We start from the raw sequence: 19831 nt of genomic DNA, 5'->3' as shown, positions 1-19831 counted from the left end.
TACAATTTTGGCAGCTGTCCATACCAAAATGGTATGTAAATATTCAAACAGCTGTAACTTTTGAGTGAATTTTCTGATCAATTTGGTGTCTTCGGCAAAGTTGTAGGTATTGTTGAGGAAGAAAAAGAAAAATGAACATTGAAGTTTTCTTAATCTCACCAAAATAACCCACCATTTTCTAATGACGATATCTCAGCAACTAATTGTCCGATTAGCAATGTTAATACATGAAACATTCGTGAAATTTTCCGATCTTTTCGAAAAAAAAAATTTTGAAATCTTTTTAATCAAGACTAACATTTAAAAAGGGCAAAACATTGAATATTACACCCATTTAAAATGCTAGTCTTGATTTAAAAAAGGTGCAGGTGGTTATGTTACAGACATGACCAATATGACAAAGGACTTTGCAAAATGGTTTATGATTTTGATTTCCTTATTCAGTATTTCTAGAATTTGACCTATTAAACAATCAATGCAATTTTATCTGAATTGGCCCGAGAAGTGTGGTTTTCTTCCAAGATTTTTATAAAAGTTTGAATATCATGTGGTACTATTTTATTTGATTTTATTAATTTATTAATGCTAAGATCCAGGTAATAATCACGGGAATCATGGTTTCCGAATAGAATCGCTTTTATTGGCAGAAAGATATGTGAATTATGAGTAATATTGAGGCATTCGTCCAATTTATATCACCGTTTCGTTTCGGGCCAGTTGACTCCATGTCTGTAAAAATAGACAATATGTTATTTAAGACCCTCGTAAATTTCTTTTTGTGTTGTATTTTTGTTATCGTGTTCTAGTGTTGTGTGAAAAATGGGTAAATTTTTATTTGAAACACAACTCTTTAGTGATTTTTTTGGTGGCCCTGAAAAGGACCGTTTGGCTTTGTTTGTCTGTAATGAAAAAAATGTGATTATTAGTGATCCTAGAAGTGAGGTTCCTGGGGCATCCATCCGTCTAAGCTTGCTGTTTTCAATCGTAGATGTTTTATCCATACCTGTTAATATACAACTTGTTTTTTTTTTTTTCAATTAATCGTTTTGCAGTTATTCTTGAGATCAACAAATATGTGTATGTTGTGTATGTGTGTGTGTGTTTGTGCATGTGTGCGTTTCCATATTTTGTATAATAAAGGTAAAGGATAATGGGAAGAGTTCTGTGTTTCTTATCCTAATAATAGTCATGAATCTTTGTCTTCCGCTTACATCTAATATTTATTTATATTTCGTTTCTTCCCTATTGGTATGTGTAATGATTTGTGGGAAAATGGGGATCATATAAGCGTGTAACAATGTGTGTGTGTGTGTGTGTGTGTGTGTGTGTGTGTGTGTGTGTGACCGACTTCAACATAACGATCAAGTTAACTTATTTTGTTCGTGAATGTGTGTTTTTGTGAGTGTCAATTATAATGTATGGTATATGTTCTTCTTATGTTTAAATTTATTGTTTTTCCTTTGATCATCTTTGGTTGTTTCATTCTCATTTTTTTCGTCATCTTCGTAGTTGTAGAAGTTTATGTTTAGAGCGACCTGATTGAAATAGATTAAAATATTGAGTTTGTAGGCTAGTTAAGTTCAATTAATACTACCTTGAGGTGTTCTGCACTTCCTGTGGTGTTATCAAGTCTGGGTGAATGCGGAACATCTTCAGTGGTTGAAGTTCTGATCTACCTGGTATGATTATATTAAAACATTTACGTTGAAAAGTTTTGGTTCAAAATAAGCTTCAAACGTTCATACCTTGAGAGGTCTTTCACGCCAATCTTTTGTTTTTCCGTCAACTAGAATGACCGATATAGAGTAGCCGACCGTCACAACGTGCTCTCCTTCACAATCACTCTGTTGCGCGTCTCATGTTCGATGGTGTTGTCAATAACGGAGGGACAACGGTTTAGCTTGATTGAGATGTGCTGAATGCAGTTGGTCGAATGACAGACAGCATAGGTCGATGGTACGAGAAGTAAGATGCGTACCGAGTGACCGCTGCCTCGATGTTTTTCGTGAAAGTCAAATCAAGAACCGTACCTCCAAGTGTTGTTGTTTTCTTCACGTCATTTGACAACCTCAACTTGAAGTGGTAGGCCATGAATTCAACGAACCGACTACTGTCTTGCTTGGAAACGTCAAGGTTGAAATCTCCGGTTACCACCATCGGCGTATCTAGTTCGGCAATAGGGCCCAAATGGCGAGAGAGAAACCAGAGCTTTTGCTTCGTGGTGGTTCCCGGTGAGATATACACTGATACCAGCAGTATTTCAGTGCCCATTACCACCGCCTTTGCTGCACAGATATCTCCGTATCTCGCTGCCTCGCTGAACTCTTGGCTTCGTTCTGCGCCTACCACTTCAAGCTTGTGCGGAGTTGCTGGAGTAGTGTTCGGAGTTGTCGTGTTCTGGTAGATCGCCACACCACCCGCTCGTACACCCATCCGCTTGGATTGGACGATACACGTGAATCCATCTAGCTCTATCGATGCATTGTCGTCCAGCCACGTCTCGCTCAGTGCCAGCAAGTGGACGCGGGCAATTACAGGATCGGTGTTGATATCCATCTGATGGGCTCTCAAGCTCTGCACGTTGATAGACATGAGGGTGGTGGTTGGTTCGCTGCTCTCTATTACCTCAGAAACTTCGTCGACGATAGTTTGCAAGCGATGATTCTCCAAACGCTTGAGTTCGTTGCGCAGATCCTTCATCTTCGGGCTGTTGCAACCTTTCGCGTGATGGAACTTGAAGTCTCCATTTGAGTTGGTCATAAAAAGGCCCTGCAGCGACTTAACACGCGACAATGCTACGTACACCATTTGCTGTTCCTGGCCTTTGTCGTAGTCAAACACAATCTTGTCGAATGTACCGCCCTGTGATTTGTGTATGGTCAGAGCACACGCTGGAACAACAGGGAACTGGATTCTCTTGCATTTGATGCGGCTTCCAAGATCGATGTTCGCGGACCTTTTCACAATTGGAGTCCAGTCTGGTCGCAAGATATCGGCTCTAGAACGGGTCATTGATTCTGCCTTTTTCCTCGCTATGACTCCAATCTGCCCATTCTCGAACTTGATCCAAATCCTTGCAATCCGTTCTCCTGCGTCTTCGTCAAAGCTCTCTTCCACGTACTTCAAATCACCAATTGCTCCATTGACAATGCCATCTTCCACATCGACATTGGTGGTGACCATATACGGCATACCAAGGCACAGTTTTATCGTGTATTGCAAACCAGCCGTCTCGGTGAGGCACATTTTATAGAGCTTGACACGTGCGTTTGCAAGTTGCTCTGTACTTTTGTATCCTACAAATGTGTCGTCCGCTGTACAGGTCACTCCTTCAACTCTGTCCAATGCTTCGCTGTTGTACCGAGTCACGTCGAGGTTCCGATGAAACAGTCGTACAGCTCCTTCGGTCTGTTCTTGGCGCAGCTGCTCCTTTGTGAAGAATCGACTTTCGATCAGTTTGGCTTCGTCAGTTGTCAGATTATCACCATTGCCTATCTTTGTGAGTATGTCCGAGAACTCTTTGTCAGCTTGACGCATAACCTGCTTAAGCTCGTGAAACGTAAGCGATTGCCACAACACGGCACCTGAAATGGAGTTCGCGGGAGGTTTGAACACAGGCCTGGCCATAACAGGGAACAGCTGCCTAAGGTCGCCACACAGGTAGAGCATAACACCGCCAAAAGCAAGGTCGTAGTTCATGTAAACATCCTGGAGCCGTAGATGCGTGGTGTTTAAGTTGTGTGCGCCAACCATGCTGATCTCGTCGATGATGTGGGCTTTGACACGCTGCATTTCTGTCCGATACACCTGAAGCGTTTCGAAGCTCATCTTCGTAACTCGGCGTGACATAGTGATGTGGTAGGCATGATGCAGAGTGGTACCGCCGATCGCCGATGCTGCTTTTCCTGTTGAGGCGCTGGCCACATTGTAATTGTAATTGTAATTGTAATTTTATTGAAACGATATCCTGTTAGTTTACACTGTATATCAGGGCAAGGAGGTAATGTGGATCTGAATTAAACTTTAGGAGCGAATAAACTTAGCAATCAGAGTAATCGCTAACACTAGTTTTCCCTAGCTATCGCTTTCTTGAAAGCGTTGAATCGTCTCTCCTGCTTGATTGCTACTGGTAGTTCGTTCCAGCGGGAAACTCCGTAGACTAGCACACTTTTCCCACTGGAGGTTGTGTGCCTCGGGACGATGAAGCCGGCCGTTCGCTCCTGTCTGGCGCGTTGTAGGTGCTGTAGGATGTATCCGGGCGTGGCCTCCTCAAATGCTCGTTTCATGAAACAGCAAATTCGGAGTTTGTAATTGACCATCAGATCATGTCCAAGTATGGAGTTTCTGAAGGGAACGGTGGTGTCGCGACGTCTTAGCTTGTGTACAAACCGTACCGCTGACTTGAAACAGCGGTGGAGTTGTTCTCGTTGCGCAGCGCTCAGCCCGGGGTAATACACGATGTCGCAGTAGGTAAAGTACGGCATCACTACTGCCTGCACAAGCTTCCGACGTGTTGGCTCAGGAAGAATCGGTGCGAAGCGTCTGAAGGTCTTGAGTGTTCCGTAGACCTTCCTTACCATGTCGTTCACTTGAAGGTCCCAGTCCAGGTTGCAGTCCATGATCAGTCCGAGATTCGTGACACTTTTGCTCAGCGGGATCGCCGTCCCACTGAAGATGATCTCCTGCTGCGGTGCGACTGTACCTGTCTTGCAGAATACTATCGCTTGTGTTTTTTTGGGGTTGGGAAAAAGGCGGTTCTGCTTGGCCCAGCCAACGATTGATTCCAGATCTTCATTGATACGCCGCACGAGTTGGTCCACTTCCGCAACCGATCCAGAGAGATAAATTTGAAGGTCGTCTGCGTATAGTTGCCATTCGCACTTTAGGGTACTGGGCAGACTATTGATGTAGAGAGAAAAGAGTAGTGCACTTAGACACGACCCTTGGGGCGTGCCATCTTGTACTCCTTTCACGGCAGATATGGTGCTTCCCATGCGTACGACTTGCGAGCGATCACTCAGGAACGACGAGATGAGTTCGCAGGCTTCGTTGGCAAACAGAAATTCGTCGAACAGCTTTCTTCTCAGAATCCGGTGGTCCACACAATTGAAGGCCAGGGAGAAATCCACCAGCACCATGACCGTGCACTGGTTGCCGTCGAAGTTGTTGTAGATGTCGTGGACCACCTTCGCTAAGGCGGTGGTGGTGCTGTACCCTCTTCGGTACCCGGACTGGTTGCTCGCTAGTAGTGGTGGATTCGCTTCGTTGAGGTGTTCAGTTATCTGCGCAAGAAGGATCTTTTCGAGGATCTTCGAAATCGCCGGAAGGACGCTAATCGGCCGGTAGTCCTTTGGCTGCATCGGGCTCGACGTTTTCGGGATCGGCGTGACAATTCCTTTCTTCCAGGTCGAAGGGAAAGTCTTAGCTTCAATGATCGCGTTGAACAGGTTCGTAAGTAGCGGGAGTATGAAAGGACACATCATCTTGACAAAGGAAATCGGGATGCCGTCCGATCCGGTCGCATTAGTTTGTATCTCCTGTATCTGCAGAGCGACTTCGTTGACACTAGTGTTGCGGAAGTTGAAACGAGCTGCATCTGGATCGGCTTCTGTTCTGTGTCTGGGCTCCGATGTCGCACTGTCTGCTGGTTCTGTGTGCAGCTGACGGTGTCCCTCCGCGAAGAAGGTATTCAGGTCGTCAGGGTTGATCTCGTTCGTCGATGTGTTCTTCTTGGAGGAGTTGTGAATGCCCTCACGCCTGAGATTGCACCACAATTTCTTTGCTGGCAGACTGGGATCAAGGTTGCGGTCAGCGAATCGCTTTTTGGCGTTGGAGATTAGCGTGCTGGCTTGATCACGTTTGCGTTTGAACTCAAGCCACTGATGATCACCTCTCGTCCTGTTCGGATTTCGCTGGTAAAGCTTAAACGCTAAATCTCTCACCTCCACAGCTCGTCGAATTTCTCTCGTCATCCACGGCGTTCTCTCGTCACGCACAGGGACGGTTCTTTCGGGAGCATGGACATCCAACAGGCGCTTTAGTTCAGATTCAAGTAGAGCGGTTTTCGTATCGACATCGTTCGATCGATAGAACTATTGGAAGTCACTGCCTTGGAGATCGGCTTGTAAGCGCAACACGTCGATATTCCGAAGATTCCTCACCGTGATAGACTGCTGCGCTGGCTTCTGCACCCTGATGTCCGCTAGAAGATAGACTACTTCATGGTCCGAGATGCTGTTCGCCGTGGCTGTTTTGGATTTCGTAATGGACAGAGGACAGTCGGTGATAAGCAGATCAATCGTGGATGAGGAAGTTTCGGTAATCCGGGTTGGGCCAGTTGGAAGCACCGTGAGATGGAATGCTGCGTTAATTTGTCGTAGAGCGAACAGATTTCCCGACGGTACACTGGCAGCAACATTTATGTTGAAATCTCCAACAATAAAGACTCGATCGAGCTTGAAATCGAGCAGCTCGATGAGTAGCTTCTCGTAGTTCTGGGCGAAGAGCTGGTTAGAACAGGATGGATTGTACAGGACAACCACGCCGATGTTCAGCTGGTTGAGTTGAACTTTGACTGCGTTGTCCCGAGTGTTGTGTTCTTGGCTGTAGCGGTTCAACGTTTCCATCAGTGCACGCAACACGAACGTTTTGCCACTTCCTGCTGGTCCGGTCAAGAAAACTTGCAACGGCTCGTGGTCTTCAAAGCAAGTTAATAGATGAATCGTATGGAGAATCAAAGCACGTTGTTCGCGGTTTGTGGCTCGCATCATAGCGCAATAGTCCTCCTTCGACATCACGTTCGGACGCTGCTTGATGACGGATCGCAATGTTCTTGTCGGCAGGAGCTCAAAGTCGTCGTTGTTTGGCTGCATGATGACTGTTCGAACAAACTCGTCGTGTTTTTCGTTTGCTGCGTTGTTTTGTTCACCATCCTCCAAATTCACAAGAGTACGCTCGTACTCCTCGACAGTTTGCTCCACGTTCAACTCACAGTCGTATTCCTTTCGCTTCGCCAGAATCGCTTCTTCGTGCAAATCGTACAACTGGAGGAACTTGTTTTGATCGAGAACGTCGAGGAGTTCATTCCGAAACGGCACAAACAGAAGAACCGACTCGCGTTTGTATTCGGTAAGCTCGCTCATTTGGAAATTGCGCCAACGCAGCACTCGTGCTTGTTTCCTTTTCGTGTAACTGTTGCTTCGTCTCTCCAGTGTATACCAAGCTACGAACTCTGCCAAACACACGCCTTCCAAACCTTCACGTTCTTGGTACTTTTCGATGCAGTTCTTACTCCATACATCTGTCGAGTCCTCGCCGATTCCTTCATCGTCCATTGTCTGGTGGTGCTTTCTGCTCCTCGACCGATCTTGAGGCCATGAAGTCGGTATAAACTCAACTTTTCTGCTTGCCTCGGACATCGGTAACCGTAGCAGGAACCAAGCCGCTTCTTGGGCGCACATTTCCACTGAGCCAAGCATCTTTAAACTAATTTTCTTCATCAACTCACCATAGTCCAGTTCGGGATTCTGTTCTTGCAGGATGATGAGCTCACGGTGCAATCCACTCACGCCACGATTAGACTTGTTGACGTACTCTACCAAGTAGTGGCACAGCTTCTGTACGTCAATTATGAACTGCAGATCCATGTTCGAACGAAGCTTATCAGCAATCCATTCATTGAAAGGATTCGTCCGTAGTTCACCCATCGAACGCTCGTAGAAAACGGTTGGCAGCTTCAGCGATGCACGAACAACGTCGAGATAGTACTCGTATGTGCACGCGCAGTGAACAAGATAATCCTCAATCGTGTCAAATACCATTGTCTCCAGGATATCTCGCATTTCCACAGCCCGCTTCTTCAACTCACAGCGGCGACTGTCGTCGGCCTTTAGAGGAAGCAATATCCGCTGTTCCCGCATGGGCCAATATGGTATGTTGAAACGACAATGTTTTTCCCCGCGTTTGGTACAAGTGAACGTACATTTGTGAATTTGTTTGCCAGCCGTCTGCGCAGGAAGATCTTCAACCCTGATGGAGGTAATGGTGTTGATGAGAAGCAATGTACCAGGCATTTGTTCAGAAACAGTCTCCTGAGGGTCATTGGCGAGCCAAAGCACTGCATGTACGTGGGGACTACCGCGATGCTGGAACTCGATTCGTTTGAAGAAATCGGTGACATAGTACTTGCCAAACGGGCTGTGCTTCTTCGATTTAAGGATTTGTAGAATAACGTCGAAAAGCTTGTTGACATAGAGGCAGCACGTCACCGGATCTTCACTGGCCAACACGGTTCGCTCCAATGCCGACAGCTCATTCAACGGATCTATCAAATCAGGCCTGTCCTGTTGATCCGCGAGCTTGTAAAGCGCCTTCAGCAACCCGGGCCATTGAATCTCGTTAGCACTCATCGTCAAAAACACTGTTGGCTTTCCTAGCTGTCGAACCATGGCGAACAAGTCCTTCTGCTTTGTTTGCCAGTACATTGACGAGTTCGGAATAGTGCTCATCCATGCAAGATGGTTCTGAATCAGGTTGTTCACGTATTCCGTGTCGCTGAGCTGGGCCCGAGTCACATTCCTTGTACCTTGGACTCTAAAGTAGTTGGTAACTCCTTCGTGAGCACGTAAACGCATGATCTTAACAGCCATGTACAAAATGTGAGTCGGTTTGGCTCCACGGCGATCGCGCCGTCGGGTTTCGCTGGTAGCTTTATGGTACGGTGTCACGCGCACTCCCTTTCGGAACTTTCTTGGCTCGCCGCGGTAAATTCCAGGGAACGACATCTCCTCAGCGTACTCGTCGTATACGATCGACGTCGGTGTACGGTTCTGGGCAGGAGCAATGTTGAGACACATATCCTCGTTCCACGCAACCGTCTGTTGCTGCCGTCCAAACAACTCTCCTTCATCGTCGACAATGTCCAGTTGAACTCGGTCTTCGCGCTGAGGAATTCTCGGAACATCTCTTGGGACATCGACCGTCTCCGAGACTTCCAATTCGATCAGCTCCTCGCCCTCGATACCGTCTGTTTCGTACGATTCCAAAAAACGCTCGTCCAAAACGATGCCTTCGCGCTTGTACAGTGGAGTGTCGATCAGAAAGCGTAGCCATGCTTTCACGACCGACTTCTTAATGTATCCACGAAGGTAGTTCGACTTGTGGATCAGATGTTTCTTGATACATACATTGAAAGCATAGTCATCATCTAATTGACGAGGAAGCGAGCGGACCATTTCGTTGACATCGACTGGGACATTTATCACCTGGCCGAGGATGCTGTAGCTGCCTGAAATTTTAACATGTATGCTACATTAACACCGAAAGATTGAAACAGGCTTTCAAACTGAACCTCGAGCATGACACAGCCGTCGGATCTGCATGAACGGCAGACGTGCCGAGATCAACCTCTCGGTGATGATGTCCAGTAGCGGGAGGTGTGGTGGAATTTCTGGGTAGGTAAATCCATTCGTTGTGGATAAAACGGGAACTTTACCATCTTTTAGTGACTGACGACATGTCTGGCAGCCCATGAATCCAGCGACAGATTCAAAATGTCCAGGTTGAAGCAGTACCCTCGCACCATCAGTTGTGATGGGTTTCAGGTCGTTCTGGAACCAAATTCGTTCGCATACGTTGCAAACCGCCCCCAGCTCGTTCTCAGTAAACTTTTTACGAAACTCATTGTCAGCTTTTTTGTAATTCAGTTTACCACCTGTCGATGCAGCAGCGTTCATTCCTACGAATGATTGAATCACTATCGAAACAATCAACAAATTAAAAGTAAACAACTTACCCTGACTCATCGGCACAGATACTTGAGAAGCCTCGCTCTGAGTTCCATTAAGACCGAGCACGATTCCTGAAATATTTTATATGGGCTTCTTGAAATATTACGAAACACGCTTATAAGAAGTTGTGACGTGTGTCAAAAAGATTTAGAGTTACGTAATATTGGTAATAACCCTATGCTTTAAAAAATATGATTATCACAATAGCCATATGCCTCTTTTTATGAACAATGTTAAAAAGCATGCCTCAAAACCATTTCTAATATATTTTTTGTAAATTCAATAGAAACAAAAATTAAATTGGCACGACAACATTTCGTAATGGATCAATTATGGTCCCTTTGGATCGAGCTATCAAGTAAAATATTGACGTAGACTACGTCTTACTCGAAGGTACTGGGGTGCCATTCCAAAAAACCCGGGCCGAAGGCCCTGGAATACTGCGTCATCCGTCAAACGCTTATATCTTCCTTCCCTCAAATCGAATCGGCACGATTTATGTTCCATTCGATTCGAAAATTATTCAGCAATTTGCAATTAATATTAATTTCAATTGTGGCAAAATAGTTTTACTATTGAAACAATTCAATGTTTTAAAATGTTTTCAAAATGCAGAGATTTTGGAAGCAAAATGAGCACTTCCCAAACACGGACGGGAATGTCAAGTACATATTTTGAGGGGAAAATCACCCGAGCACCGCGACCGAGTGTCGGTCGCAAAAATGGCGTTACGTAATAAAAGAACGCTCCCTAAGGCTTCAATTTCTAGTCAAAAATTTACCAGCTATTCAAAGTATGTTTAAATGGCCGCTGTATCTTTCTAGTAAAAATCAATTCAAACTGAATTCAATTCGAATCGTTTACGAATTCCGTTTAAAATGCAAAAACCGGTACGTGCACGGTCCGATTGATTTTACTGGTCTATGGGTGTGTAAGTTGTCTTGTCGGGGGTCCATCTCCCATTCACGATCTTATTCCGTAAATGTATTTCAACTATCTAGCTAATTCTTTAAAATTAAGATAAAGAAAACTCTATGTCCACATATCAAAACTTAACGTAGTCTACGCCATTCCGGTTATTTTCAAAATTTTCAAAAATTATTTGAAAATCTGTTAATACCCGTCATTGTACTGTGAACAATAATATGTACCGTAAACTGGGGTGACTTTGATAGCCCGAGGTGACTTTGATAGGTTTTTCAAATGCCCGTCAAATTAATTTGAGAATTTTGAGTATGTAAGCATTAAGAGATAGCTTATTATCGAACATATATGCAAAAATGTGACTGTTGCATTGGATGAATCAAAATTAGTGGCCAAATCAAATTTCTATCAATGTCACCCCGGGCTATCAAAGTCACCCCAGTTTACGTTATCACCAATTGAAGCTTAATTTTAGAATACAACTTCAGTTATTCATTTACAGTTTGACCATAAATCTTGTCATAAATTGAAGCATCAAACTTAAACACTAGATGCACGATGAGATTGCAAGCCATTCCTTATAAATAGAATTAATTTTGTTTTTAGAAATGATTCTGTGCAGAAACATTTTACCAGCAGAATTCTGGCAGAAAAAGCTCTGCTACCTAGAATATTTCGTGACTGGGAAATTGCTGCTAAAGCCTTATTTAAGTTTTAGCATACAGCGATAAAATGCACGCCAGATAAAGTTGTCTGATTAACTTGTCAAAAAAATAATCAACTTTAAAGCGAGGAATCAACTATGGCCTAATGGAAAATCTGCCAAACAAAATACTTCCGGGCAAGATTGGCCACGATCCATAATTTTCAAAATTCGAAAATCATTTTTGTTGAGGTACTAATTGTCCTTGAGCTTCAAATAATGAGCCTCAAATGTGCTAGTTCATAAACAAAGCGATAAAAAATTAAGCACGATTAAAATACATGCATTTCTATTATGTGATTTCCTGATACTAATTTGAATTTCAAATAAAACTAACTCGAGCAGTTAGACATTTAAAAATTAATTTATAAAAAATAAACTTAACTTACCGTGAACCGGTCCGTGACTGACTGGAACTGTTGTCATTCTCGGACAGTGTGGAAGCTGAACCGGATCAGGGCGCGGGAAGAACCTCACAGGATCTGTACTTCTACCAGGCATCGGCTCCAGGTTCAGCGCAGCACCAGTCACAACTTGTAAACAATAAAAACACATTTTAACGAAGCATGTATTTTCAGAAAACTTAATTTCACCTACCGTGAATTGTCAAGGGATCGACTTGAGCAGTTACCCTTCCCGGACTAAGTGAAACCTGCACTTTATCAGAATCGGGGAAGCTTCCTGGCATCGGTTCTCGGTCTTCCGTCGCAGCACCAGCCGTTGTTGCATCACCACGAACTAAATCCGAACGAGCTTCTTGCTCTGCCAGCTTCTTCCGCTTCCGGTATCGTCTCTGTTTTTCTGCAGCCGTCATGGCCGCCCTTGGGGGCTCCGCAATTTCTCCTTCGATATCTTCTTCCTGTTCGCACCGCTTCCTCTTGCGAGAATCGGGCTTGACACTCACTTTTGGCGACATTGTCGATTAGTTTTTTCCTACGACGGTTCGGAGTGTTGTTTTAAAATTCTTTATTACTGCCAGCTATGCGATAATTCTCTGATGCACAATAAACAAACAACAAACGTAATTCGATTCCGAATACAAGGGTACTCACGCGAAGGTCGAAATTAGATAATAACATTTTATTATGTACTACTTTATCCTTTTACCCATTTTCTACCGTGTTGAATTGAGTAAAACAAATTTCGAACAATTTGTGTTCAGCGTGTAGAATATTCTCTTCCCAAAATGGCTCAGTAAATTGAGACTCCTGTTTACATTTTCTTCGCAGCAAAATGTCAGCTAGTTGCAACACGCTTACCAAAAATCATGATTTTCTGAGTTCAAAATTCCACTTTTCACACGATTTGTTGAGTTCAGGTACTACAACCATAAAAATGGTTATATGGGTTAAACTGAAAAATTCGTATGAAAAGTGGGATATTGAGCTTAGAAAATCATGATTTTTTGGTAAGGGTGAAAGCTGGTTGTTGGTTTGTTTATCTGTAGTTTTGTTGATTCTGAATCTTAATCCTTGGCAGACAATTTTTTTCGGGAACCGGTTAGGGACATTTGCTTGTTGATGACATCAACATCAATTGACTGGAAATTTGGTAAGTAAAGAAACAATTGATTTCATGGGTAATTTCTAACAAATCATTTCACAGCTCCATAGTCTACGAAGGCCGAGTTGGATAAGGGACATCGAGCACTCTCCGGCCAATTTCCAAGCATTGTTCTGGTTCCGGAACTCGTAATCCCAGCAAACGGAGGTACGAATCAAACTGGCAGCAAAGGATGGCTAGCGATCATCGATGGCCGTTTTCGTCGCACCCACTCCGGCGGAAACGGGTGCATGTTCGACATCCAGCAGTGCTCAAACACAATTAACGAGCGGGCCTGACCTCCCCGGAACCCGGCCGCCGTGTGCGGAGCGTGATCCAGCCATTCGGGGATGCAAAAGCGGTGGCCCTGAAAAGGCTGCCCAACTTCCAGGTCGTGTTCCACTTCATGCAAACGTTTGGCAACATTGTCCAACTCGCGGCCCTCATTCCCGTGGTACCCCAGCTACGTAGTGAGCGGCCAATACTTTGGTCATTAAAGGATGACCTGTGTGAGCTGGGCCAATAAGTCGACTTTGATTTAGCCAGCGTTCAATCTCTTGTAATAAAATGAAATGAAATAGCAACTTATTTTGTTTATGTTTTAATTAAAATGTTATGAATTTGATGCCATTTGCAAAATGTCATGTCTAGTATCAAACAACATGAATTTTGATACCCATATTGCCCAAGTCGAATGGTTCGATAAAGGAGAACCTTCCCCAGTACACTGGACACTCCGGGTGTGGCCAATATCCTACCAGTTTGGTCCCAACCCCATCGCCCCAAATCATTCTGGCTTTCGGGTGACCGTCCTAAACATTTTCATTAGAACAGAATTCCTCCCAAGTTGGTGCACAACCTGTGTATTTCAATGTGTGCATGTGTGTGTGTGTGAGCAATAAAATTACTACCGTGGATCCGTCTTTGACGAAACCTCGTAAGGCACTGAAATTGTTCTGAGGCTATCTGTTAGCTTATATAGTTCGCATAAAATGCGGCAACATAGCGCAAATTTTGCCTCGTCTCCTGCTTTCTTGGAACTGTCACGCGAGAATGTTGCACCACTGTTGCCACATTTCATGCGGATTATTTAAGCTAACAGATAGCATCGAACAATTTCAGTGCCTACGGAGGTTTCGTCAAAGACGGATCCACGGTGGTAATTTTATTGCTCACACACACACATGCACACATTGAAAAACATAGGTTGTGCACCATCTTGAGAGGAATTCTGTTCTAATGAAGATTGTTAGGACAATCACTGGGAAACCAAAATGATTTGGGGCAATGGGGTTGGGACAAAACTGCTAGTATATTTGCCACACCCGGAGTGGCCATTGCCCTGGGGACGGTTCTCCCGGGAGGACATTTACAGAACCACACAATTTGGGGCAATATGGGTATCAAAATTCATGGTTTTTGAAACTGGTAATGAAAATGGCCATTTTGACAAGATTGGCCACACCCGGAGTGGCCATTTCCCTGGGGAAGGTTCTCCCGGGAGGACATTTACAGAAACATAAGAGTTGTGGCAATATGGGTATCAAAATTCATGGTTTTTGGAACTGGTAATGAAAATGGCCATTTTGACAGGATTGGCCATACCAGAAGTGGCCATTTCCCTGGGGAAGGTTCTCCCGGGAGGACATTTACAGAATCACACAATTTGGGGCAATATGGGTATCAAAATTCATGTTTTTTTTTAAACTGGTAATGAAAATGGCCATTTTGACAGGATTGGCCACACCCGGAGTGGCCATTTCCCTGGGGAAGGTTCTCCCGGGAGGACATTTACAGAAACATAAGAGTTGTGGCAATATGGGTATCAAAATTCATGGTTTTTGGAACTGGTAATGAAAATGGCCATTTTGACAGGATTGGCCATACCAGAAGTGGCCATTTCCCTGGGGAAGGTTCTCCCGGGAGGACATTTACAGAATCACACAATTTGGGGCAATATGGGTATCAAAATTCATGTTTTTTTTTAAACTGGTAATGAAAATGGCCATTTTGACAAGATTGGCAACACCCGGAGTGGCCATTTCCCTGGGGAAGGTTCTCCCGGGAGGACATTTACGGAACCATACAAGTTGGGGCAGTATGGGTATCAAAATTCATGGTTTTTGGAACTGGTAATTAAAATGTCCATTTTGACTGGATTGGCCACACCCGGAGTGGCCATTTCATTGGGGAAGGTTCTCCCGGGAGGAAATTTACGGAACCATACAAGTTGGGGCAATATGGGTATCAAAATTCATGGTTTTTGGAACTGGTAATGAAAATGGCCATTTTGACAGGATTGGCCACACCCCGAGTGATTATCCGGAAGGAACTACTTCAGAACCTTCCCCCAGGGCAATGGCCACTCCGGGCGTGTGGACAGGATTGACAGGATTGACGTCAAAATGGCCATTTTTAAAATTTTATGACCAGTTTCAAAAACCATGAGTTTTGATACTCATATTGCCCAAATTTGTATGGTTTCGTAAATATCCTCCCGGGAGAACCTTCCCTCAGGGCAATGGCCACTCCGGGTGTGGCCAATCCTGTCAAAATGGCCATTTTCATTACCAGTATTAAAAACCATAAATTTTGATACCCATATTGCCCCAATTTGTATGGTTCCGTAAATGTCCTCCCGGGAGAACCTTCCCTCAGGGCAATGGCCACTCTGGGTGTGGTCAATCCTGTCAAAATGGCCATTTTCATTACCAGTATCAAAAACCATGAATTTTGATACCCATATTGCCCAAATCTGTATGGTTCCGTAAATTTCCTCCCGGGAGAACCTTCCCTCAGGGCAATGGCCACACCGGGTGTGGCCAATCCTGTCAAAATGGCCATTTTCATTACCAGTATCAAAAACCATGAATTTTGATACCCATATTGCCCAAATCTGTATGGTTCCGTAAATGTCCTCCCAGGAGAACCTTCCCTCAGGGCAATGGCCACTCCGGGTGTGGCCAATCCTGTCAAAATGGCCATTTTCATTACCAGTATCAAAAACCATGAATTTTGATACCCATATTGCCCAAATCTGTATGGTTCCGTAAATGTCCTCCCGGGAGAACCTTCCCTCAGGGCAATGGTCACTCTGGGTGTGGCCAATCCTGTCAAAATGGCCATTTTCATTACCAGTATCAAAAACCATGAATTTTGATACCCATATTGCCCAAATCTGTATGGTTCCGTAAATTTCCTCCCGGGAGAACCTTCCCTCAGGGTACTGGCAACTCCGGGTGTGGCCGATACTCTACCAATTTGTTCCCAATCATTTCGATATTCCGGTGACCGTTCTGGCAACCGTCAATAACTTCTTGGACCTCTCTCAAGTTCGTGCACCACCTGTTTCTTTCAACGTGTGCGTGTGTGTGTGTGAGCAATAAAATTCCCAACGTAAGGTCTGTCTTTGATGAAAGTCTGATGGACACTAAATCCTCCAGAGGCTAACTTTTAGCTTAAATAGTTGGCACGGCATCCACGCAACAGAAACAGAATGTCACGCCGAGGGCATGCGACGGTAACGCTACATTTTCGAAAAATTTTGCATTGACACCGCAGATAGAGCTTTAAGACAAAGTCCTTTGTCAAAAAATTAAAATATTTTTTTCAAAAAGATCGGAAAATTTTACGATTTTTTCATGCATTAACATTGATAATCGGACCGTTATTTGCTGAGATATGGTCATTAAAAAATGGTGCGTTGTTTTGGTGAGATTAAGAAAACTTTCGGTGGCTCTATCTTGAAAACGGAGGCCTTTTTCAAAAAATCTGTAAAGTACTTTTCGATTGCAAATTCAATTTTGCATTAAAAAATAATGTAAACTTGTTTTTGCATGAAACTTCGTTTTTTCCAAAAATCATTTTTTTTTTTTCAAAAATTCATAAATCGGTGGCAGATTGTTTGACCATGTTTCTCTATGGCTCAAAAGTTGCGGATTTTTGTCCCCTAAAACATATCAAAAAATCTCGAAAATCAAAAAATACGTATTTTGGGAAATTGAGTTTTAGTGAAAAAAAAGTTGATAAAAAAATATGCAATTTTTTTCCGTGTACCTATTTTTTTCTCAAAAGTCCTCAACAATACCTACAACTTTGCCGAAGACACCAAATTGATCAAAAAATTCACTCAAAAGTTACAGCTGTTTGAATATTTACATACCATTTTTGTATGGACAGCAGCGTAAATTTTATGGAGACTTGTATGGATGAACCAATCACACAAAAAAGTTTATTTGCTCATAGGGAAAGCCCCCACAAAGTTTGAGTCAAATCAAAAAATACAAATAAAATCCATTTCCGGTTTGGTAGAGAATTTCCAACATCCCCTAAAACATATAAAAAATTTCGACATGGATTTTGGAAATATTTTTTTTTTTTTGTAAAAATAAGGCCCTTGCAAATATTTTTTTAAGATTATGTACTTCGACTCTGGCCAAAGTCGAAGAAAGGGGTCAAAATAAAATTAATAATAGTAAACAAATAAATTAAATTACTAGCCATGACATTAACATTTGAATGAAAAAAGTGTTTTAAAATGTAGTTTACACCTACCTAGTTGTTTTGCAAGTTTTAAAAATATCCAAGTACAGGTGCTGTACATTGTAATTTAATTATTTTTTATATATTTTGATCGTTCCCAGACATGCTGAATATGATTTAAAACGCAAGAAAATGCATTTCAATTTTTTTTTCAGCTGGTTAGACTTCTATTTCCTGTAATATTTTGTTTTTTTTTTTTAAAACAAATATTTTTTGCCCCTTGATTTTTCGAATTGATTTTTACATAAACTTTTAAAATATTTGCAACGTCCTAAATTTAGTTAAAAATCGGACAATACAAATAAAAAAAATCTTACAAGAAACATGTTAAAATAAAAGGCATTTTGTAATAGAGCAATTCCAGCTCAAATCAGGATTTTTTCTGGTACTTTTGTACCCGACCCTCTCCGATTTCAATGAAACTTTGTAGACATGTTATCTTAGGCCTATATAAGCCATTTTTGTGTATATGGAGCCAATAGTACTCGTGAATAACATTTGAGAAGGGCGTAAGGTATTTAAATATTTTTGTATTCTGTAATTTAAAAATTACTGTTAAATTACTTTTTTTGTTAATTTATTTTTTGTATTTTTTCAATCTGGGTGAAACTTTTTCGGTGCCTTCGGTATACCCAGAGAAGCCGTTTTGCATCATTAGTTTGTCCATATAATTGTCCATACAAATTTGGCAGCTGTCCATACAAAAGTGATACATGAAAATTCAAAAATCTGTATCTTTTGAAGAATGTTTTGATCGATTTGGTGTCCTCGGCAAAGTTGTAGGAATGGATAAGGACTACACTGATGAAAAAAATGATGTACAGTTGAAATTTTTTTTGATTTTTAATTTCACTTTCACCTTGGTGATACATTTCACTAAAACTTGATTTGCAAAAAAACACTATTTTTATTTTTTATTTTTGATATGTTTTAAAGGGCATCAAATGCCAACTTTTCAGAAATTTCCAGGTTGTGCAAAAAATCTTTGACCGAGTTATGAATTTTTCAACCAATACTGATTTTTTTCCAAAAATCGAAATATTCTAAAAGTATTTAAGTGAAATTTTGATAAACTGCACTGCCCCTGATCGCATAAATGTCCCATATGCATTTTCATCGATTTCGAGTTTTTGATGCAGTTTGGTTCAAAATCGTGTGCTCTTTCAATCAATGGAATCAATGGAAATGAATCTGAGTTTCTACAATGGAAAAGTAATCAAATTAGAAACTGACGTTTGGTTTGGAAAATTTCAAAATCTACGGTAAGTTGACGTTTCCATATCAAAGGTAAACAAACAACTGCATAGCAACGTATATCAGCCCAGAAAGTTTTCTAAGTTGATTGTGGATGACGAACGTAAGTTGCAGACTTTCCTAAGTAACTACTTTACTTAGATGTTCTAAGCTAAGTGATTGTAGATAGGCCATAACATCCAGTACTTTGTTCTAGAAAACAGGAGGAAATCCAGTTTTTTCGCGAAAACTTAACACGTAGCCTTATGTATGGGACAAACTTCATATGCGTTTTTCTCAGCTTGCTCTTTTTGCATATGGGACATTTATGCGAACATGGGCAGTAGCACCGTTTTCAAGTCAAAGCTATTTTTAGGTAACTTTTTTGAAAATAGTCGCAGCTTTTAATTTTTTTAAGTGCATATGTTTGTTTGTTTCAAAAAAAAATATGACAAAATATTCTATCTCAAAAGAAATGTCATTTTGAGTAACAACACCTAAATGATTCATCGCCCAATTCTCGGTGAAATGCTTTCTTCCCATATCATCATTGACTAAATTGCAGAATTACTCATGTTTTGCCACACTGCTGTCAACCCCCTTTTCAAGTCCCCTCACTCGCAGAACAATGATCCCCCAAACCGGATCGTCGTGACCGGGCGTTATTCCCTTCGGAACCGGTGGGAGATTCTGGACTCGTGAGAGCAACAGCACAAGAAAAAGCTCTCCAGCGCGATCGGTCGCGAGTTTACCGTTATAAATTATCACCGTCACCATTATCGTCATCGTCGTTGGGGGGTTTCGGGGTGTGCTCGGCGGTGAGCACGAAGGTAAAAGGAGAACGGAACAGATCGGAGCAAGAACAACAGTGTGGACAAACAATCGACATCAGGGTAGAAAGACTGTGAAGAAAAGTTTTATTTTTTCAGATTATTTTAAACTGGATTTAAAAAAAAATCGCTCATTGAAGAACTTTTAACAACTGAAAATTCAAATGGTTACCCTATTCTATGGAAGCCCCTCGGGTCCACCTGTCAATCTGTGGTGGGTTGAGCTGACCGAGCTTCTGGAATACTCGGAGAGTGCACGTGAGAGGCTG

General features: G+C 42.5%; 1 protein-coding gene across 1 annotated transcript; it reads right to left on the bottom strand.

The window, feature by feature from the left end:
- Positions 1-1629: 1629 nt before the first annotated feature.
- LOC119769346 (ATP-dependent DNA helicase PIF1-like) lies at positions 1630-3920 on the bottom strand. The gene is made up of 2 exons (XM_038261378.1): positions 1746-3920; positions 1630-1676 (listed from the first exon to the last, which is right to left on the bottom strand). The coding sequence occupies exon 1, from the start codon at positions 3847-3849 to the stop codon at positions 1897-1899; it is 1953 nt and encodes a 650-aa protein (XP_038117306.1). The 5' UTR covers positions 3850-3920; the 3' UTR covers positions 1630-1676; positions 1746-1896.
- Between the last annotated feature and the right edge of the window lie 15911 nt (positions 3921-19831).

Source organism: Culex quinquefasciatus, chromosome 3 (assembly GCF_015732765.1).
Source record: "Culex quinquefasciatus strain JHB chromosome 3, VPISU_Cqui_1.0_pri_paternal, whole genome shotgun sequence".
NCBI classification, from domain to species: domain Eukaryota; kingdom Metazoa; phylum Arthropoda; class Insecta; order Diptera; family Culicidae; genus Culex; species Culex quinquefasciatus.
The sequence above is the reverse complement of the archived record's forward strand: the minus strand, read 5'-3'. Positions and strand labels throughout refer to the sequence as shown.

What these genes read in the sequence shown, in the direction of transcription:
- LOC119769346 (XM_038261378.1), bottom strand. Translation starts at nt 3,849, where the DNA reads ATGTCACGCCGAGTTACGAAGATGAGCTTCGAAACGCTTCAGGTGTAT.